The sequence below is a fragment of the Cnephaeus nilssonii genome (assembly GCF_951640355.1).
Source record: "Cnephaeus nilssonii genome assembly, chromosome: 21".
NCBI lineage: Eukaryota > Metazoa > Chordata > Mammalia > Chiroptera > Vespertilionidae > Cnephaeus > Cnephaeus nilssonii.
In genome coordinates, this window is record NC_137092.1 from 8,706,175 (window position 1) to 8,728,883 (window position 22,709).

At 42.4% G+C, this 22,709-nt stretch overlaps 1 protein-coding gene across 2 annotated transcripts in view; it reads right to left on the reverse strand.

The window, feature by feature from the left end:
- Positions 1-960: 960 nt before the first annotated feature.
- DENND2C (DENN domain containing 2C) overlaps positions 961-22,709 on the reverse strand; it is a 52,099-nt gene continuing 30,350 nt past the window's right edge. For both annotated transcript variants that reach the window (XM_079760496.1, XM_079760497.1), the window contains 12 exons: positions 21,285-21,472; positions 17,575-17,684; positions 15,762-15,831; positions 14,661-14,738; positions 14,043-14,183; positions 13,231-13,379; positions 12,579-12,756; positions 9,862-9,903; positions 8,879-8,984; positions 4,575-4,811; positions 4,249-4,335; positions 961-2,778 (listed from right to left, as the gene is read on the reverse strand). In XM_079760496.1, coding sequence (XP_079616622.1) covers positions 2,747-2,778; positions 4,249-4,335; positions 4,575-4,811; positions 8,879-8,984; positions 9,862-9,903; positions 12,579-12,756; positions 13,231-13,379; positions 14,043-14,183; positions 14,661-14,738; positions 15,762-15,831; positions 17,575-17,684; positions 21,285-21,472 — 1,418 coding nt within the window. In that variant the 3' untranslated portion in view covers positions 961-2,746. The remainder of the gene's footprint in view (positions 2,779-4,248; positions 4,336-4,574; positions 4,812-8,878; positions 8,985-9,861; positions 9,904-12,578; positions 12,757-13,230; positions 13,380-14,042; positions 14,184-14,660; positions 14,739-15,761; positions 15,832-17,574; positions 17,685-21,284; positions 21,473-22,709) is intronic.

Here is a 22,709-nt window from a genome sequence, read left to right on the forward strand (position 1 = left end):
GCTGAAGGCGCGCCCCGCCCTGTTGTTTTGTTTTGGCCGGATGTGACGTCACATCGCTGCCCATTCAGTGGACCGTCTCAATTTCCTGTCCCGGCCTGCACCACTTTTATGCTTCCGTCTGGCAGCGATTTGTGGAGGAGTGAGACCTTTGCTTTCCTCCAGGACGCTCATCTGTGAGGTGAATCTTAGAACTTCTGTGGGACTGGCTGCAGGATTTGGCGGGGAGAGAGAGAAACTGGTTTCCCACCTTGGCTTACTCTTCTAATCTTCCACCTCCCCTTAAACTCCTATCCCCTTGCACTTCCATGCTGTACTCCCACTCTTCGTACTCGGCACCCTAAGATTCTGCGCTTTGGATAAGTGCAGTTTTTTCACAGATTCTAGAAGTGGGCGCCAGTCCCCAACTTTAATGGTCTGCCTACCATAAGGAACCTGATCTACACCAGGGCGAGGTTGGTAACTGTTCACCGACCCCAACTTTTAAAAATCTTGTCATTTTGCCTTCAGGGCGTTTATAAAATCCATTTTGTTGTTAGGACCACCGGTAATAGAATATATCCTGCCCTGTGTGCAATCTAAATCCAAGCTTTTTGTCTGCCAAGTGCCTGAAAATGTTGGCCACGGTAATTAAGCCCGGTTGGTCTAGGCCCTAGACGCTAGGATCAATTCAGATCGTCATTTATGCAGTGGATTTTAGTATATTAATTTTTATATCCTGCAACTTTATTCGTTTATTGTTTCTAATAGTTTTTTGGTGGAGTCTTTAGGGTTTTCTATATATAGAATCACATCTGAAAAAGTGGCACCAGGTTACTTTTTAACCTGTTAGATAAATGTGCAAGCTATAGATTTTAGTGAAATAAAAGATCTTAGCCCTAACCGGTTTGGCTCAGTGGAAATAAAAGATCTTTACATTTTAAGCAATTTTACTTAAAATTCTCCAAGAGACCCATGGAATTTTTGTATTTATTCATTAAAAGAACTGTAAACAACATTTTATACACATCTTGAACAATTCTTTTACAAACATGTCCAGAATTCATAAAACTTTACAAAAACAAAATACAACAGACCTAAGAAAAGGAAGCAGCTCCAGTTTACAGGGATAAAATACGACCCCCATCCCCAAAGCAAAGGTCTCCTCACAGAGGGATGGCCAGGATCCACCACAATAATACCTCCTACCCCCATTTTATAAACAATTCCCAGTTACTGATTGTTCCCTTGGGTTGGATTGTCAGAAGAGACCAAATGGAGAGATATCTGGTAAAAGCCCCACTGGGGTAAGCTGCTTAATAAACATTTTTAAAAGACATAGGCTCAGTTCTATTTGCTGGACCCACATCTATAGCATTTATGTAGCACCGGTTACCTGGTGTCTGCTTCAGTTCATCCATGCACATCTGAATGGATGAACTGACAATACTGTACAAGTCAATAAACTGTAACCTCATATACCTTGTAAGGTTTTGTTAAGCTTGAATAAATATTTTTATGCCAGTTAAAACCATCATCAGGAGTTGAAGAAAACTGACATTTGCTGTAACACCAAAGAAAACTGCACCCTCACTGACAAGCTCCTCTTTCCAATCACTACTGCGGCTTTAGACCTTAAAGGTTGGGGTGATTATGTGGTGTTGTCCCAGGAAATGTTCATATTCATGACTCCAATTTAATTAGAGCCAAAATTCCAACAATCCTAGGAGAACCGAAAAAGTCTCATCTAGACATCTGTAGTTTGAAGTCCCTTATCCTCAGAGCTGAGCTGGCCCTGGTACACTTCAGCTTAAAAGAAAACTTTTTCAATAGCTACAATCCCATAGAGCTCAAATTTACATCTCAGGACTAACCAACTTTATCTGTGTTCACCAACTAACAGTTTTGGCTTCAGTCCTGGCTCTGTTTGTATAACTTTGGGCAAGTTATTTAACTCCTTTGAATTCCAGTTTCTTCACTAGTATAATGGAGATGCAAATATCTCCGGAAGTTGATTTGAAGACTAAGATGACATACATACATGTACCACAGTGCATGGCATGGGGTAGACACTAAAAAAGTAAAAGGTAGTTCTCATGCCCTTGGAAGGACATTTCCTATTAGTTACAATTCCAACAAGTTTCATGTTGACACATGAGGGACATGCTACTCCAGTGCCACACAGTGTGGGGGAGGAGTTGCAAGATGTCTACTGTTACAAGGTACTCAATTACAGTACGAATAAATAGGGCTTCCAATAAGTGAGATTCCCCTAGACAGAACAATGGACAAAGAACAGCCCATAGGTTTAAAGGTGCCGTGTATTTCAGTGATGAGAACTGTGTGGAGGGCTAGTGTTAGCCACTTCTGTCATGCCTCCCTAGTACCTTGAACTCAGCATTTCTCTCATTGTGCTCCTCTTTGAGCTGCTTTTTACAAAAATGCAACACCAAGTCTTTCCCTGATAAAAGACAAGTGCCTTTATAGCCTAAGCACAAAACAAAGAATGAGCCCAAGAATAAGGTAGAAAAGGCCACTTAAAATCAACCAGAGGCAGGGTGAAGAGAGCATTGGTTCCAGATGACTCCCGACAATTCTCCAGTGATTACAAAGCAGCAGCAGGAGAATCCTCCTCCAAGACTCTGGCCTGCTCTGTAACCTTTTCAGCTTTTAAGGATTTTGTAGAATACTTCAGGGCATCCTGACTCTTGGAAAAATATTTTCTTTGGCACTTTCTGTCCTATTTAGGATGAGACAGCAGTGGGAGATTTCATTTCTTCTGCAGAAATTTCATTTTACTTCCTACAGGGAGTAAAAGGTAGAGTGAGCTCTCATTAGTTCATTTTTATTTATTATACATTATCTGAAGCAAGGGATTAACAACCTAGTTATTCAGAACAGCCCTGGAGTAAGCTGCTATATCAAGCTAACAGTTGATGTGATTAACCACCTCCCCCAAGGGTCTAATTGTAGAGGTAGAAGAGAACTCAGACATCATCTAATCCAGTGGTTTTTAGCCGTGCCTGTAGGTTAAAATCACTGGCCTGCTCCCCAGAGATTATAATATTGTAGTCAGAGCTGAGAACCACTGATCTAATCTAACCCCATGGTATAAAGATGAAACAACAGCCCAAGGCATAATTTGTCCATGGTCTCTCAGCTAGTTAAGGACAGGGCCTAATTTTAATTAGGGGTATATATTTCAAAAACCAATGTAAATACCATAGACTGTAGGTTCTTCATTGTTTTGGGCTAGCACACCACTGTTCTATATCATACTGAAAACTTAAAAGGTAACTATAATTGAACAATCATAAACTACCATGTTTCTTTTTTAAAATATATATTTTTATTGATTTCAGAGAGGAAGGAAGAGGAGAGAGATAGAAACATCAATGATGAGAGAGAATCATTGATTGGCTGCCTCCTGCATGCCCCCCACTTGGGATTGAGCCCACAACCCAGGCATGTGCCCTGACTGGGAATCGAACCATGACCTCCAGGTTCATGGGTTGATGCTCAACCACTGAGCCATGCCGGCCGGGCTCATGTTTCTTTATTAAGTGTAAAATTAGAGACTTGCAGGACAACCTCTGTTGTTTCAGATGTCCTCTAAGCCAGGTGTTTTTAAATATATATATTTTATTGATTTTTTACAGAGAGGAAAGGAGAGGGATAGGGAGTTAGAAACATCGATGAGAGAGAAACATCGATTCAGCTGCCTCTTGCATACTCCCTACTGGGGATGTGCCCGCAACCAAGGTACATGCCCTTGACCGGAATCAAACCTGGGACCTTTCAGTCCGCAGGCCGACGCTCTATCCACTGAGCCAAGCCGGTTAGGGCTAAGCCAGGTGTTTTTAAACTGGAGTCCATGGATGGACTTTAGGGGGGTTCATGAATACCCTAAAATGATATGCAAAATGTTCATATGTTCTAACTATATTTTTCTGGGGAAAAGTCTAGTTTTTATAAGATTCCCCCAGGGATGTGACCTAGAAAAGAGTAATAATCGTGACATGCAAATTCTTACATCATAAGGGAGCATCATCTGAGGAAAATGGTCCCATGGACAACTCTGACGGAGAATCCCAACCTCTGAGAAAGAGACTTCTTTTGCTCCAAAACACTTTGGAATTAGGGGTCATGGTTTCTGGTCAGCCTTCTTGTGTTATATCATTGATCTGATTGTAAAGCTTTTGCAATGAGGCATGCTTATTGCAAAAGCTTTTCTCAGCCTCGTTTTTCTAATAGGAAGATAGGGCAACTCACCGAGACTCCGCAAAATTCTGTTCACCCCACTGGGTTCAGACTCAGGAATTGTTTCCAAATACTGGAAGGCCCGGACCTCAAACAAACCTACAAGGAAAACTTATGGTGAAATTGTTCAACGCTCAAGACTGAAAATCAGTTAAATAAAACTCTGTGTTCACTACTATGTATCTTCATAGTTAAAACAATATTCAAAAAATATTTCCCAAAATAAACAACTCAGATTTTGAGCCCTTGTAGCTTTATGCTATTTTTTTGTTTATATTATTTTCAAACCTTCCAAGTGCTCACTAAATAGGGAGGGAGAACTTCATGAGGAAACCGACCTTTCACCCCACTTTTCCGAAGCTCTCGGTCCTGGATGAATCCTGCAAACATCTGAGTTTCCATGAAGAGATCCAGGAAGTGGCGAACGCTGCGGGAGGTGTGAGATTTACGGAATGGCTCCCTTTGGAATACACGCTCCCCACGCTCAGTGACAGTCATGTTCAGAGAGTAATGTCCCACCAGCTCCACGAAAAACCTGACAAATGCTTCGGACACCAGAGAGTTGAGTGTCACCTCTGATGCAAAATGAAAGAGAAAAAGAAAAGAAAAGTCCTCTAAATTTTCTGTTTATGGGAACACTGGGTCTAGTTACAAAACTGAGGCCTAGGAAATCATAGGTTAAAGGAAGGAGAATGAACATAGGAATACTCATTCTTAGTTTCTTGCACTCTCCATGACCTGCAAAGGCAAACAGCTTACATTCTTACCTTCAATTCCTTCCCATACATACACTCCCATTACATGTTTGATATGCAAAGCCTGGCTTGCACATCTATGATTTCAGTGGAACTGCTCTTTCTGAGGCCACCAGTGAGAACCAGACAAAGTTGATCTGCTCTTCTATTGTTAGACTTCTTTAAATTCTATGTTGCATTTGTGCAAACCTCCTCCTCAGTCCTTGGGTCTCCCACAACTATATGCTTTCTTGATTTCCTGATTCCTCTCCCACCTTTAGGATCAACATTTTTTTCTTGCATTTCGTTCCTCTTCCTGAGCACAGTCCCTTCCTTAAGCAGCTAATTGGCATACAGCTAGATAGAGCTGGCTCTCCACGTTGATCATTCCGAACCTTAGATCTCCATCCCTGGCATTTCACGAAAATCCACCTTCTACGTTTTCAGACTTCCTATGGGTGACCATCATTTGGCTGTCCCATTAGCACTTAAATCCCATTTGTCTCAAAGTCACCATAAAAGGTCCTTTCAGGAAATTGGTAGAATATGAATTGAATAAATAAATGATACATGTTCTGAACCATATTCATTGTATTTCACCACCAAAATCAGTTTCTCTTTCAACTTTCCCATTTCATATAGCATCATGATTATTCCATAATAAATAATAATTTGAGTGCTTAAGATATGTCAGGCACTGTACTGTGCTTTTATAAATGTAAAAGTAAGACGAGGTAGGTATTATTTATTCCTCTTTTACAGATGAGGAAACTGAGACTCAACAAGACATTCTCCGGAGTCATCTCATCTAGTACAGAGAGAAGCTGCCCGGCTGCCAAGTCAGGTGATTTGTAACCAGTACTGCATAATACAATGCATTGCCTTCCAGGGTCCAGGCTCAAGCCTCAGATTCACCTTCGACTCCTCCTTTTCCTTTCATATCCAAACAGTACTTTCCCCCTTCACAATGCCTCTAGCTCTTTCCCATGGGCTTTCAAATAGCAACTTCTAAATGTATGTTTCTAGGTTAAATATTTCCTCTGAATCCAAATACATGTATCTGAAAGCCTACTTGGTATTTCCATTTGTATGTATGATAGGTAGTGGATGTCCAATAGATATCTCAATATTGAAAACTGAACTTTTAATGACTCATCTAAACCTGCTCCTTCCCTAATGTTCCCCATCAGCAAATAGCCTTAGTGTTCTCATATGTAAAATGGCAATTAAATAATGATACAAAGATGAAATAAGATGTAAACTAAGTTCTTAGCACAATGCCTGGAATGGAGTAAGCCACCCTATAGTTGTTATTTGCCCATTTATTCAACAAATACTTACTGAGTATCTATCGAATACTGTTTAAAAGCACTGGAGATAGAAAACAATATAGACAGTTGCTGCTCTCATGGAACTTGGATTCTAGCACATCAGCTGATGATAAAAGCCATGATAAAAAACAAGGTCGGGAGGATGACGTGGAGTGGTAAGGGAATGGGGACAATTTTATTTTTTTTACAAATGATTTAAAAAATTCTCATTTATAATAGTCTGAATTTTCTAAGTGTTCTATAATTATAACTTATTTACTTATTGATTTTTATTGCTATTCCTCCAGCTCCCCCCCGCCCCATGGCGACCATCAGCTTGTTCTCAATACCTATGGGTCTGTTTCTGTTTTGTTTATTTGTTTTGTATTTTTATTTTTTATTTATTACTAGAAGCCCGGTGCACGAAATTCGTGCACGGCGGGGGGTTGTCCCTCAGCCCAGCCTGTACCCTCTCCAATCTGGGACTCCTGGAGGGATGTCCGACTGCCCGTTTAGGCCCGATCCCACCAGGATACCAGGGCCTAAACGGGCAGTCGGACATACCTCTCACAATCCAGGACTGCTGGCTCCAAACTGCTTGCCTGCCTGCCTTCCTGATTGCCCCTAACCGCTTCTGCCTGCCAGCCTGATCACCCCCTAACCACTCTGCTGCCAGCCTGGTTGATGCTTAACTGCTCCCCTGCCAGCCTGTTTGCCCCCAACTTCCCTCCTCTGCCAGCCTGGTCACCCCTAACTGCCCTCTCCTGCAGGGTTGATCACCTCCAACTGCCCTCCCTTGCAAACCTGGTCCCTCTCAACTGCCCTCCCTTGCAAACCTGGTCCCTCACAACTGCCCTCCCTTGCAGGCCGGGTGCCTCACAACTGCCCTCCCCTGCTGGCCATCTTGTAGTGGCCATCTTGTGTCCACATGGGGGCAGGATCTTTGACCACATGGAGGCAGCTATATTGTGTGTTGCAGTGATGATCAATCTGTATATTACTCTTTTATTAGATAGGATAGAGGCCTGGTACAGGGGTGGGGGCCAGCTGGTTTGCCCTGAAGGGCGTCCCGGATCAGGTGGGGGTTCCCTTGGGGCGTGGGGCAGCCTGAGCGAGGGGCCTGTGGTGGTTTGCAGGCCGGCCACGCCCCCTGGCAACCCAAGCAGAGGCCCTGGTATCTGGAATTTATTTTCCTTCTACAATTGAAACTTTGTAGCCTGGAGCGGAGCCAAGCCTGCTGTTCCCTCCGGGGCAGCAGCCATTTCTGTGGCAGTTAATTCACCTTCTACAATTGAAACTTTGTAGCCTTAAGTGGGTGAGCCCAGCCAGGGTGTGCGGAAAGCTTTGCTTCCCCTGTTGCCGCCGGCAACCCTGGCCTGCTCTCTCAAGCTCCATTCTGCCGCCATTTGTTTGAATTTGTTTACCTTCTATAATTGAAACTTTGTAGCTTGAGTGGAGGCTTAGGCCTGCAACGGCTATCAGAAAGCTTGGCTTGCTCTGTTACCTGGGAAACCTTGCTCTCTGTGGCTGTAGCCATCTTGGATTGGGGTTAATTTGCATACTCGCCCTGATTGGCTGGTGGGCGTGGCTTGGCTGGTGGGCGTGGCTTATGTAGCAGAGTGATGGTTAATTTGCATATTACCATTTTATTAGAGAGGATTATGTTTTTAAATCCTCACCCAAGGATGTTTTTTCATTGATTTTTAGAGAGAGGGAAAGACAGAGAGAAATATCGATGTGAGAGAAACACATTGATTGGTTGCCTCCTGCTCGTGCCCTAATCAGGGCCCTGGCTGGAGAGGAGCCTGCACCAAGATATGTGCCCTTGACCAGAATCAAACCCAGGACCCGTTGTCCACAGGCTGATGCTCTATCCACTGAGCCAAACTGGCTAGGGCTGTTTTGTATTTTTAGATTCCACATATAAATGAGATCATATAGTACTTATCTTTCTCTGTCGGACCTACTTCACGTAGCATAATGCTGTCTAGGTCCATCTGTGTTGTCGCAAATGACAATGGTATTATTGCTGAGTAATGCTCCATTGTGTATATATTCACATCTTCTTTTCCCATTCATCTACTGATGGACATCTAGGTTGCTTCCATATCTTTCCTGTTACTAGCCATGCTACAGTGATCATAGGGGTGCACATACCTTTTTAAATTAAGTGTTTTTGTTTTCTTCAGATAAATACCCAGAAGTGGAATTGCTAGGTTGTATGGCCGCTCTAATTTTAATTTTATGAAGAACCTCCATACTGTTTTTCCATAGCAGCTGCACTAATTTACCATCCCCCAGGACAGGACAGTCAGGAACAGCCTCACTGACAAGGTGACACTTGGGCATGGAAGAAAGAGCAGGAGCCAGGGGGCTGTCTGGGGGAAGAGCTTCCCATAAATGGGACCGAGCAAGTGCAAAGGTCCTGAAATAGAGGGGGAGCTGGCACAGTGAGGGTCAGCAGGGAAGTTCCTCATAAGCGTTTCAGGGCTCAGGCACAATCTCATACTCCCTACCTTGTATGTCCTGGAGTGGGTGCTGGCATTCAGTAAATATTTACTGCCTTGACCGCAAGTCCTCAGACCAGCTGTCACATACCTTGTGAGAAAGTCTGCTCCTGAGCCAAAATTTCATTTCGTTCTTCCAAAATCTGCGTTAGGGCAGCTTGGAGTTTAGGTGGTAAAATTTCATCCTCGTCAGATACCTTAAGAGAAGAAATTGAAAATGTTCATAAACTTTGAGAGAGAGTGCACTAGTTAGGGCCCCCAAATCCCACAGTGACTGGATATTTGGCTGAAGAGTCAGTGTGAAGCTTCCTTCCCACACTGAGCAGACTCCAAGATGTTGATGGCATCTACATCTTCACTATATTAAACAAGTAATACACTTATCGAATTTTCTGGCACTTTCTATTAAATATCTCTCATCTACAAGTCTTATGCTACATGAGAAAGATCATCCCCAAACAAATGGTGTTTCAAATGTGATGAGCTAAGGGATTTTGAAAAAAGTCTAGGGAAACATTCTTTCAACCCTGGGTTCAGTGCTCACAAGCCTACATACAGTTTATATATACTGAGGGCTGCTCTAAGCAGGCGTTACCAACTCTCTCTTCCACTTTCATACCCAGAAGAAGTGACCACATCTTTTTTTGCCCCTAATGTATACACCTTGTACAAATTTCTATTATACCATTTCTAGAACTTTATGTGTATGTCTGTACCCCCTCCCCACCATTAGACTATAAGGCCTAAGGGCTCAAACTGTGTCTTACTCATATTAGATTCAGAATATCTGGAAATAATCAGTTTTAAATGCTTGTTACATTTAATTAAATTAGAGGCTTATATGTCAACCCGTCTGGACTTGAAGGGAGGGTTGCCTCTTTTGAGAATGACCTGTAATCTGTTCCTTCCTTCTTTAGGATACACAGTTAAGCCCAAGCCAAACTGTTCAGGTCAATCGTGTATGATCAGCCCCAGTACCAGGTCAAGTGCCTGACTCATCTTCTCTAAGTACTTTCACATATTTCCTGTCTAATTATCCCCAAACATTATGTAATCACCTCCTTTGTCACTCACCTCCTGTAAGAACTTGTCTGCACAGAGATCAACTATCAGCACCTATGGAATAAAGGAGCCAGGCAAGTTAAACCAGAGACATTCACAAAGAAATATGTAGGCACTGCTTGGTCAGAAAGTTGCTAAGAAAGTAGATCTTAAAGGTGTCCATCACAAGAAAAGAAATGTCTAACTATGGGAAGTGATGAATGTTACATTTTTTGTGGTAATCATTTCACAATATATACATATGTTAAATCGTTATGTTGTACAACTTATACTAATACAATGTCATAGGTCAATTATATATCAACTAGAGGCCTGGTGCACAGGATTTGTGCACTGGTGGGGGGTGTGGCCTGTGGGGATCGGCCTGCTGTGGGAGCGCCTTTCATCCGGGTCAGCCAAGCAGCTGTAGACCCGCCTTCTGAGTAGCTGCTCCCGCTGCAGTAGCAGCTGCTCATCCTGGTCAGCCAAGCAGCGCTCCCACTGTGTGAGCGCATTGACCACCAGGGGACAGCTCCTGCGTTGAGCGTCTTCCCCCTGGTGGTCAGTGCGCGTCATAGCAACTGGTCAACCGGTTGTTCTGGTAGTTCCGCCGTTGGGTCTCTGGGCTCTTATTATTTAGGATAAAACTGGGGGGTTGGGGATTTTAAACCCTAATAGGAAAGACTGTGTCTTATAATACCAGTCCTTTCAGTAAATGGTATTATGAGAGTTGGCTATCCATATGACAAAAAATAAAACAACATTTACCTCCTAGCATATTAAAAAAAAAAAAAATCAAGTTCCAAGACTCAGAATCAAAAATTAAAGGCATGCCCGGCAGGTGTGGTTCAGTGGTTGAGCGTTGACCTATGAACCAGGAGGTCACGGTTTGATTCCCAGTCAGGGCACGTGCCCGGGTTGTGGGCTCGATTCCCAGTTTGGGGCGTGCAGGAGGCAGCCAGTCAATGATTCTCTCTCATCATCGATGTTTCTCTCTCTCTCCGTTCCTCTCTGAAATCAATAAACATATATATATTTTTAAAAATTAAAGGCACAAGAATAAAGCTTCCAAAGCTTCCAGGATATAAGTAGAAGGATATCTCCATAAAGTTAATATAAAGAAAAACTTAAGTAGCTCACACATACAAAAAAACTCCAACCATCAAGGAAAAGATTAATAATTCTGACCACATTAAAATTAAGAACTTCGGTGCATTAAAAAATGCTGTTTTGGAGAATGAAAAGGCAAGCCATAAAGGGCTGGTATCTAAAATATAAAAAGGCCTCTTACAAATCAGTGAGGATGAACAATCCAGTAGAAAGATAGGCAATGAATTTTATACAAAATGATGTTCAAAAGGTCAATAAACATATAGAAAGATGCTCAACCTCAATAGTAATCAAGGAATGCAAATTAAACCACAGTGAGAATACCACTACACACCCACCAGAGAGGCTAAATTACACAAACTGATGATGACAAGTATTGTTGGTGAGGACGTGGAGCAATAGGAACTCTTATACACTGCTGGAGGGAGTTTAGCTTGCCACAACTATTTTGGAAAACAGTATGGACTTTATTTACTAAAGTTAAAGATATGATTACCCTATAACCCAGCAACTCCACTTTCAAGTATAAACCCATAGAACTGCATGCACATATATATATACCCAGGGTCAAATACAAAAATATTTACAGCAGCATTGTTCATAATAACCCCAAACTGGAAACAACTCAAATATCCAACAATGGTAGGATGGATAAGAAAACTGTGGCACATTCACACAATGGAATACTACACACAATAAGAATGATCAAATTACTATTAAATTCATCAACATGGATGAATCTTATAGACATAATGCTATCAAAAGAAGCCATTCAATATATATATACATACATACAATAAATTCATTTATATCAAACTTAAAATCAGGCAAAACTGAACTATATTACTTAGGGGTACATGTCTAGATGTAAAACTATGAAGTAAAACAAGTACATAAACACCACAAAAGTCAAGACAGTGGCTACTTTCTGTGGGGGGTGGGGAAGGGAACAGTGACTAGAAGGAGGCATGAGGGGACTTCTGGGAAGAGGGAGGGAGGCTGGCAGTGTTTCCATTGCTGCAATGTTCCCACTCTATTCAGTGTTAGTTGCATAAGCAACATTGTGAAAATTCACTGAGCTGTGCATTTTGTTTTGGGCACTCATCTACATGTGTGTTATATTTGAAATAATTTTTAAGTTAACCCAGAGTAGTTTTTATGTTTGACTTAAAAAAAAAAAAGACCTGCCCTAGCCGTTTTGGCTCAGTGGATAGTGTCAGCCTGCGGGCTGAAGGGTCCTGGGTTCGATTCCATTCAAGGGCACATGCCCAGGTTGCGGGCTCAATCCCCAGTGTGGGGTGTGCAGGAGGAAGCCAATCAATGATTCTCTCATCATTGATGTTTCTATCTCTCTCTCCCTCTCCCTTCTTCTCTGAAATCAATAATAATAAAAAAAGATCTAACCTTCAAAATAACACAATGAGTCCATAGTTCACTATTGTAAATAAGATATATGTGTACCATAGATTCAGGTATACTGTAGAATTTTTCTCATTGTAGTAAAAAGATAAAAAATATGATAGCATAATGCAGTAAGAATAATTATGTGTTAGTATTAATGACAACTCCATCACTCTTAAAGATCACTTTTTTTCACTGTCAGCGCACCAGTCTTTCCATAGGCACTGCTCCCCTCTCACCTCTTCAATGGGCAGGTCCTGGAGCTGTGGTAAGGAGCAAGACAGGATGCCAATAAGGAACGGAGTAGGTGAGCACACGATGTCGATCATAGACGCTGGCAGGACGGGGATGTAGGTGTGCTGCCAGGTAAATGGATACAGTGTGGCGACCACAGCATGGCCACATTTTGACAGGGTGCTGGCCAGAGGAGAAAGCAAATGGTGTCACACACAGAACATCCCATGGAGGACACTGCAGATGTTATGTCAGAATTACCAACCGATGCCAGTTCGTGAGCATAGATGAGCAATTCTGTGATTACTCATTAATTTTTAACATTTTCTTTAAAATTTTAACTTAATTTTCTGAAAGTCTGGAACTTCCAATTTATATTGATAAAAATTGGTGTGTACATAGAAAAGCAGTACCAATTTTTAACAGCTTAAGCAAAAATACATTTAGAAAGGTAAATGAATTGCAACACCCAAAAGTCACCGGTATAGCTTAGTACAAATAGGTTTTGGAGTATTTACTATTTAGAATTGTCCATGTCACTACAGCATTAGGTAACTGATTGAGATCCTACAGTTTTTTTTTAATATGCCCAAATTTTAAAATGGTCAAAATCCATAAAACACCAGTAGGAAGTAACATAACTTACTTATTTCTCACCTTAGGCTGTTGGCTACAAAGATTACCCTTCGCTCCAAAAGGAGAGACGCACAGACCCGAATGAGATGACACACGCTCAGGCACTTAAAGAGACATTCAAAGTCCACATGTTCCAGCCGGGAATCCAGTGGTCGGCAGAGTTCAACCGACTGCAATGCAAGAATCTGAATCAGGGGAGCTGATGCAATGCTAATGACAGGCCTAATGGATCCTGTCATTCTTTTACAGGTCAAATTCAAGAAAAGGGCCTGCTACAAAGAGTTTGTAAAGCTGTCTAGTCTAATCCCAAGACTGAACACCTTTGTAATTTTGTGAATTTCTGGTAAAATCCTTTATCTCACTGCCAATCCTATATAATAAAGATGGGATATATAAATTGACTGTAACTCCGCGACAAAGATGACGGTGCCCACAGCCAATAAGGAGGGAATATGCAAATTGACACGACAAGGTGAGAGGCGGAAGGCAGCTTCGGGCCGGAGTGAAGGTGGAAAGGTGTCTCTGGGCCGGAGCGAAGGCGATGCTGGCAGCCAGGGGAAGGAAGGCCTATTCTTGCACGAATCTTCATGCATTGAACCTCAAGTAGTAGTATAATCTTCATTTATCACAATTTATTGTAATGACTGAAATTGTCATTGAGAAGCAGCTCAACTGGATATTTCTCCGGTGCTTTGTGAGACTAAAACGTTCTGTACCGTTCACCTTCCTTACCAAGAAGGGAAAACTATACCCCGAGGCTTCTGGAAACTGCCTCCTACTGTCAGGCCTGCTTGTTGGCAACTATCAAACCTTTTCAAAATGAGCAAACTTACCCCGTCTCCAGCCCCAGGGAGGTAGCTCTTCACTGTGATCGTGCGTCCAGGGGCCGGGAAAGGAGCTTCCATGACACTTCGCATGAAGGGGTAAACCAGAGCTGGAGACATTTCTCTTCTCTTCTCTACTTCGTCCAAAATCTACGCACACACAATATGTTCTTTTATTAGGAACTCCGTCAAAAGACATAATGAATCCTATTAACGAGCTGACAAACTCAGCCCCCAAATTTAAAAATAACACCAACAGATTAAAAAAAAATAAGCTTCAGCATTATCTGCCTTCATTAAAGGCATTATATCTCTTGGGGGTATCTTTGTATCCCCAAGAAAAGTTATTAAAATAAATCAACTTATTTTTAGAAGATGAGCCCCTTTTTATTTCCTGCAGTTTGGGGTCGGCAGGGAAAATGAGACAAGTTAGCTTCAGGCTATGTTCTCCTTTAAGCTGAGAGGTTTAGCAAACCAAGATAAGGGGCAGGGCCAGAGCATCTGGATTAGAGATTTAAGCCTTCAAACCTGTGGCTCTAACCTACTAGTGGGAACTCTACGTCATGGGAAACCAAACTTACTCAGAGCTCAGCGAGAATGCCACTTTCCATAGTATTCTCCACTCACCTTTGAGAAAAGGTTGAAGCAGCCTAGGCGACTGACCATGCAGTAAACCTCAGGGAGTCGCTTTCCTTTGCCTTCTGGCTAAAAGAAAAACACACAACAAGGCAAAAATTAAGCAACGTAAGTTTTTACTAATTTGGACTATTAACACTCTCTTAATACTCTTTAATACAGAGTAGAAATCAAGGTTCTCATCCTCAGTGAACACTGAAAGATGGGAAAATGCTAAAATATGATAGCATAATTATTCCAGGTTTAGTGGGGACGTTTAAGCAAGAAGAAAGTAACTCAGAGCCCTGGATTGGCTCAAATATACCCAGACTGATGCAGCCACTGTGTCAGTGGTTTCTTTCTCTATTACAAACCTACAAATAAAATAAATCCACACCCTTTTATTCTAAAGTACTCTGTGGCTACAAATAAAATAAATCCACACCCTTTTATTCTAAAGTTCTTTGTGGCTAACCCCAATCTTGCTCTTACTGTTGAAAGCTAACATAGCTTCTTTAACACATATCATTTTAAAAAATATATGTTTTTATTGATTTCAGAGAGGAAGAGCGAGGGAGAGAGAGATAGAAACATCATTGATGCCCTAACCGGTTTGGCTCAGTGGATAGAGCGTCAGCCTACGGACTGAAGGGTCCCAGGTTCAATTCCGGTCAAGGGCATGTACCTTGGTTGTGGGCACATCCCCAGTAGGAGGTGTGCAGGAGGCAGCTGATCGATGTTTCTCTCTCATCGATGTTTCTGACTCTCTATCCCTCTCCCTTCCTCTCTTTAAAAAAACCAATAAAATATATTAAAAAAAAAAAAAAGAAGAAGAAACATCAATGATGAGAGAGAATCATTGATTGGTTGCCTCCTGCGCGCCCCCAACTGGGGATCGAGCCTGCAACCCAGGCATGTGCCTTTGACTGGAATTGAACTAGGGACCCTTCAGTCCGCAGGTCAATGCTCTATCCACTGAGCCAAACCAGCTAGGGCAACACACAGATCATTGAGTAACCCTCAAACTCATCGGGAGATAGCGTTTCTGAAATTCCTAGTGTGACTCTATTGCTCCTTGACCAACCCTGCCTGTAGCACAAGTCTGCAACTTACCAAAAGCTTCTTACAGTAACCAAACCATCGGCTCCCATCTTCACCAGTTAAGACAAAGGAGAACGTCTCACTGAAAACAAAAACAAAAACAGGAACTAGTTTGAGATCCAAGCAATTGTTTGACATTCCTCATAGAACAAACAATTGACAATTAGTCTAACAGCAGTGACTGTAAGAGGAGGGATTAATATTATATTTAGTGCAAGTCACACTGCTCCCGAGGGAGAAAGCCAGGGCCTTGGGAATGTCCTGTCTTGCACTGGAGTGAGAGAATAGGTAGAGGACGAATTGTTGATGCTATTGCCTCCTTTTACTTTCTATTTATCCAGTCTAGTTATCCATCAAGCCTGTTTTCCTTTTGTTGAATGTCCAATTTAGTCAAGCATATCAAAAAGCTGTGATTGTGATAAACTATTTTTCCCTTCAAAAATTCTTTTATTTAGTTATGAGAGGCCATATAGTGATAGGCAAAGGATGGTATCCTTAATATGTAAAAATTAAAGATACTGTCCATAGGAAAATCACCAATTCCTCATTAGAAACATAGAGAAAATATATGCAGAGATAATTTATGAAAAGTAGACTTGAAGATGCTAAGAAGTGAGTTCATTTATGAAAAAGTCCAAATTTGAACAGTAAGTACATGTGTCCTTATAAGGCCAAAATTAAAGATTGGAAGGGAATATGCCAAAATAGTTACAGTGATTATCTCTGAGTAACCAGAATGCCAATAACTTCTAATTTCTGCTTTTTATTTACTTCTCTGTATTTTCCGAATATCCTATATAATAAAAGCGTAGTATGCAAATTGTCCCCTCAACCAGGAGTTCATCTGGGAGTTCGACCAGGGGGCGGGACCGGCCAGGGGAAGGGTGGGAGCCCCCGGCAGCAGCGCTAGCGACCCTACCAGTGCACGAATTTCTAGTTCTAGAATAAACACACATAACTTGTCTGGGCGGGGTGTGATGGGGGCGGGGGAACCGACCATGGAGCAGCCAGGGCAAGAGGAAGAAGGGGCTGTGTGGTTGGAAGTGTAACTGCCAGCACAAAAGCCTCAGGATTGATGGTGCAGCGATGAGAGTGGCAATCAGGCTAAACTGGTTATGGGAGACAGCGGCTTAGTCTGGAGGCAGTTGGAGGTGGAAGGGCAGGGCTCCTTAGGCAACAGCTGAGGCTGTCTTCCAGCAGGTCAGCGGCATGTGACATGGTTCACATAACCACCCTTCCAGTCAAAATGGCATGATCAAGAATTACAGTTTTGAACAAAGCAGTTACCGACTTACAAGCAGGATGCACGCATAATGATGATTTATTAATTAAATATGGTGTTTTTCTCTAGATATTGGGAAGAAATTCTTTATATCTCCCCTCTCAACATTCTACATGTCCCACACGGGAGCCTCCCACAGTGGCGCATACAATCTGGACTGTGGCTTCTTCTATCAACTCGGAGAAACAGATGCATTGCTCTGTTTGACCTGTTTGTAGTCCCTAAGGTCGGCTTTTCCTTTTCTATCCACTTGGTGGCATTTCTGGTTGCATGTGAAGTGGAACTTTTTCTCTGCCAGGACTGGCAAAGTGGAGAGACTCTCACACTTGTTTTCCCTTGGACACTGACATTATTCCGTGTGGTTTTTTCCTGAGTCCCAAGAGGAAATGTTCTAATTCTGTTTCTTCCTTTCCCCCCGACTGCCTCCTTGACCTGCCACAGTCCACACCGCTTCACTGCTGGCTCTCCCACTTCTCAAGCACTCTGTCTGATTCTATGTTTGTGGTTCCAACAAATAGAAACCAGATAAAGTAGCCTATTTACCTCTTGAGTTCTGAGGTTGGAGCCCAGTCCTTCGAATCAGGAAAACAAAATTTGGGGATAACTTTGAGCCTCTCTTCAGTGTCTTTGGATTGCTTAAAGCCATGATCACCCTGAAAAAGATAACAATGCAGGTGACTAATATTCTATGCAAGTGGAGAATAGAAATAAAATACTCAGCCTGGTCTTGGGAAAAGAGGTCTCTGATAAGACCAAGTAGTCATCTCAGCATAGTTTTGTGCTGTTTAACGAAACAGAAAGGCCAAGACTAGTAACCACTGAAGATGCATTGAGAACAAAGTTACTGAGAACAAAAAAATCCTATTTTTACACATAAAGGTATTGTGGAGATCCTGTAATCTGATGTAAGAGAGATAACTGAACATGGAACATCAAATAAATACAAATCTATTCTATAATATACTGATAGCAAAAACCTAGTCAGCTCTAGACACTCTCTGATCAATAACCAAAGATGTTTTGAAAAAGCAGATGAATGTTTTTCAGAAAAGAAATTTTTAGAATCCACTCCATATATAATCATTTCCCTTAGCATGTAATCTTTGCTACCTAATTACTGGTTTGCAACTTCCTGTAAAATTTCAGCATGGAAGACCCTTTTGTGCAAGTCTGGTATTATACTTAAAGGACAGTCTAAGTTTAGTTAAACCAAAAGACATTGAAAATGTAGTATAAAAACAAGCAGATAATAAGTCTAATTACCATATTGCCTTCATGTAACTAATACAAACGCTCTATCCTTTCATTTCTAAAGCAAAACATGCAGCCATTCTGGGTCACTTGGATATTAAGTTCTTAAGAAATGGAAAAGCATATTGTTAAATGATTCACAATCATCTTCATTCAAGGTTTCCTGCAATAGGACTGAGAGGGGCTTGGCCAGCTCTTTCTGTCCCTAACTTAAGGTGCCTAGTGCACAAAGATGCTAAATAAATCGCTCAGAGACGCCCCTGAGTCACTGCCAGAGTCAATTGGATCCTTATCTGGTTTTGAGCCCATTAATTCAGGCTGTGTTGAAAACAGGTTCAACCTCAAGATTTCTCTCTGCAAATATAAGATATCAAAAATGGAGGCGGGTGGGGGGGGGGATGAAGTTCCTCTTTATGGAAAATTTGATTCCTCAAGACCATCTAGATGACATTACTTTAGACTCTAATGGTCCCATGTTACTAAGCAGGGCCATGAACCCATGCCCTCACACTACACTGAGGAATTTTATAAAAAAAAATTAAACTTATTGATTTATTTATAGTAGGGATGTTGTTGAGAATTTTTTTTTTTAAATGAGAATCCATACAGGAAACGTCTCTTAGATTCCAGTACAGTCATGCTTCACTAGCTTTTTTAGTGAAACATGTAACTCAAGGTTAGAAACCAAAAGTCCTAACAGGGCTGAGCAGATGACTTAAAGGAGAGAAGTGCTCCAAGGAGGAAGCTGGAGAGTGAGCAAATGTCCCTATTTACAGGGATCACTCTCACCAGGGCCAGCTACATAATCTGCAGAGCACAGTGCAAGGTGAACTGTAGGCCCTTGTTCAAAAAGCAGGAAACATGAAATAAAATATAAAACATCTGCTTCTGTGGTCTTTCACCCTGTGATAGGGTTTTTATTTGCCATTTAATGTCATGCGCCCTCAGGCACAAGGATCCTGGGGTCAAGTGCAGACCCTCACAACCATCACTGGCACCCAGAGGTCTTGGCCTGCAATCTGGTGCACAAGTGACCCACCAGCTGATGGGTTTCCAGATGCAGAACTGAAACTGTGTCCCGACTAGAGGTGAGGAAGCTAAGCCAGGCATCTCCCCATCTCTCGGGCCACTGTTCCAACCCACAGCAGCTAGGCAACCCCCACGGGGTTGTAGCCTCCACAGGGGGATGTGCTTGGATTGAGGCTGGTGCAAGTTCTTGCCCCACCAAGGCAGCCGCTGAACATGAGTGGCACTGCCAGCCCAGGCAGGGAAGATCTCGCCATGCGTTGCCTAGAGATGCTGTGGGGCAATGCTTGCCTGATCCTGACCCTCTCCATACCTGTGCCCAAGCCCCTGCCAGGGACAGAGCGGGCAGTAGTCACTGAGTAGGGGCAGAAGGGGGGAAGTCAGACAGGGTCCAGGAAACCAGGGGACAGGGGAGAGGACAAGTAGAGAACCATCCTGGGGAGGTGGCAAGAGGTGAGACCATGCATGAACCAAGCATTTAAGACGTAGCCTCTTGCCTCCTTGTCCCATCGGATCTCACTTCCAAAACACAAATTCAAAGACAACATTATTAAGAATTGCAATGGGGACTGCAGAGCATTCAATCCCCAGCACAGGGCCCTTCTGAGGGAGGGGCCTCATGTGACTGTGCTGGTCACGTGCCCATGAAGCCAGCCATGGCTTACTCAGTTTCAGCCAATTCCTGCCGCTCAGGAATGTAGGCTGAGTGCGGGTAGGCTTTCCAGTTTCTCAGGAAAAAGCAGAAGCACAGGTTTTTGTGTGAAATTTGATTTTTAAACATTGGCAACAAATAATTTATTGTTATTATTTTTACAAAAACACCATAAATAGAAAAAAAAAAAGTCTGAAGTCTCAATTTGCTCAGAGGCCACGGTTTGCAAGCCCTGATGCAATGATCATGTTCCTCCCTTTGTATTTGCTGCCACGAAGCTCAGGGCCACATCTGGGGTCTGTGTTCTAAACCCTGTGTTCACGGGCAGGAACCAAGATATTTTTCATTTGTATTCCTAGCACCTAATATTGGCAAACAGTAGGTATTTAAGAAATATTTGATGAAATAAATGAATAAATCATGTTTTGAAAAAGGCAGAGCAAACTAAATAATATTGTTAATAATAGATACCAATAAAAAAATAATAGCTACCATTTACCAAGTGCTTACCATTGCCAGGAATGGCACTTCACATACATTATGTCGTTAAACCCCCACTAATAATGGCTAACACTATATGGTGCTTACTATGGGCTAGACACTGTTCAAAGGGCCTTAGACAGCTATTTAGTCCTCACCACAGCTCAGTGGAATGGACACTATTATGATTCCATCCATTTATAAATGAAGAAACTAAGGCATAAAGCAGTTATGTAATTGCTCCAAGTCACAGAGCTAATAAGTGGCAAATGCAGATAGTTGGTTTAGAATTCATGCTCTAAACTGCTACCCTGTTCTGCCACATTTATTATTCCCCTCAATAAGGACGAGAAAACTGAGGCTTTGTAACTTGCTAGAGGTCACTTAGTAAATAGAGCAAAAAATAAAAAACAAATTTGGATAATGAGCTTTTTTCCCCCTTGAGGTGGCAGCTCATGCTTGACATAGGATGTCATCAGAGCTCGGCCTGCATGGCTCAGTGGTTGAGCATCAACCTATGAACCAGGAGGTCACGGTTCAATTTCCGGTCAGGTCACATGCCTGGGTTGTGGGCTCGATCCTCAGTGTGGGGCATGCAGGAGGCAGCTGATCCATGATTCTCTCTCATCATTGATGTTTCTATCTCTCTCTCCCTCTCCCTTCCTCTCTGGTATCAATAAAAAACATGTATATATAAAAAGATGTCATCAGAGTCATCTACCAGACCCTATAGGAAGTACAGCACACTACTAAAAACTGACAGAGACAACAAAAAACAAGAGGAAATAAATACACGCAGAGACACAGGAACATTCCTGAATGCCCCCTGCCTGCTTGCACCTACCTTGCCAGGGAACTGCTGAATGACCTGGGGAATGTAGCTTATTTCTGATGGTTTCTTCTGTAGAGACACTACCACAAAGAGTTCAAACAGCTGCTGCTCCTGTAATTCAATGAGGTCGCGCTCTAAGGTCTGGTAGTGGGGGTTCCTCTTGGAAGACTGCTGCAGCTGTGCTAAGCGCTTGTGGCGATCTGCAACGACAGCACGGAGCCTTGTTTTCCTTGGAAGCCAGCTTCCCTCTAGCACCCAGAGGTCGCAACCCATTCAGGACTAATCTTCACTCAGCTACAGCTGAACGAACGTTGACTCACCAACGTCTGCCACACAGACATACCTGTTAGGGCTATGACAGGCTTGAGGGTCAAGTGCAGATTCTCACAAGCACTTGGGGGCCCTGTGTTGGGACTGATGCTCCATGTCCCAACCGACACTCTTATGTCCCAACACATAATCTACCATATTTTCCGGCGTATAAGATGACATTTTAAAAATATATATTTTATTGATTTTTTACAGAGAGGAAGGGAGAGAGATAGTTAGAAACATCGATGAGAGAGAAACATCGATGGGGATGTGCCCACAACCAAGGTACATGCCCTTGACCAGAATCGAACCTGGGACCCTTGAGTCCGCAGGCCGACGCTCTATCCACTGAGCCAAACTGGTTTCAGCATAAGACGACTTTTTAACCCAGGAAAATCTTCTATACGCCCAGTCGTCTTATATGCCGGAAAAGACGGTATGATATCCCATCTTTCATGGCCTAACACCAGGACATACAGAACATGTCAGGCAAAAGCACTGGCCTGACAAAAGATGTCACTATCGGGACCATGAAATCATGGGGGGTAGAGAGGAAGATGATATGATAAAAGAACTGAGTCCTACAGAGGGTAAATACATGAAGTTTGATAAAATTAAAACAAAAACTATTCTCACGTGAAAGAAACTGTCCTTTTCCCTTCTCTCCTTGGCACATAGTTCTAATAATGGACATGCACTTTTATCAATAAATGATGCTAGCCCAGCTGGCATGGCTCAGTTGAGTTGACCTATGAACTAGGAGGTCGAGGTTTGATTCCCGGTCAGGGCACATGACAGGGTTGCAGGCTTGATGCCCAGTGTGGGGCGTGCAGGAGGCAGCCGATCAATGATTCTCTCTCATCATTGATGTTTCTATCTCTCTCTTTCTCTCCCTTCATCTCTGAAATAAATAAATATCAATAAATGATGCTAAATGCAAGAGAAAATAATTGAAGTAGAAGACATCCATTCGCAGACTATTTCTCAAAAGAATAAAAACATACTACTTAAACAGTGCAAGCAATACCACTCAACACTGGCTTGCATTTATCCTTTATTCTCATTTATCTCTAATTCTGAACAATCTGAGATAGTGTCCCCCAGGGGAAAGGTAGTATCTGCAGA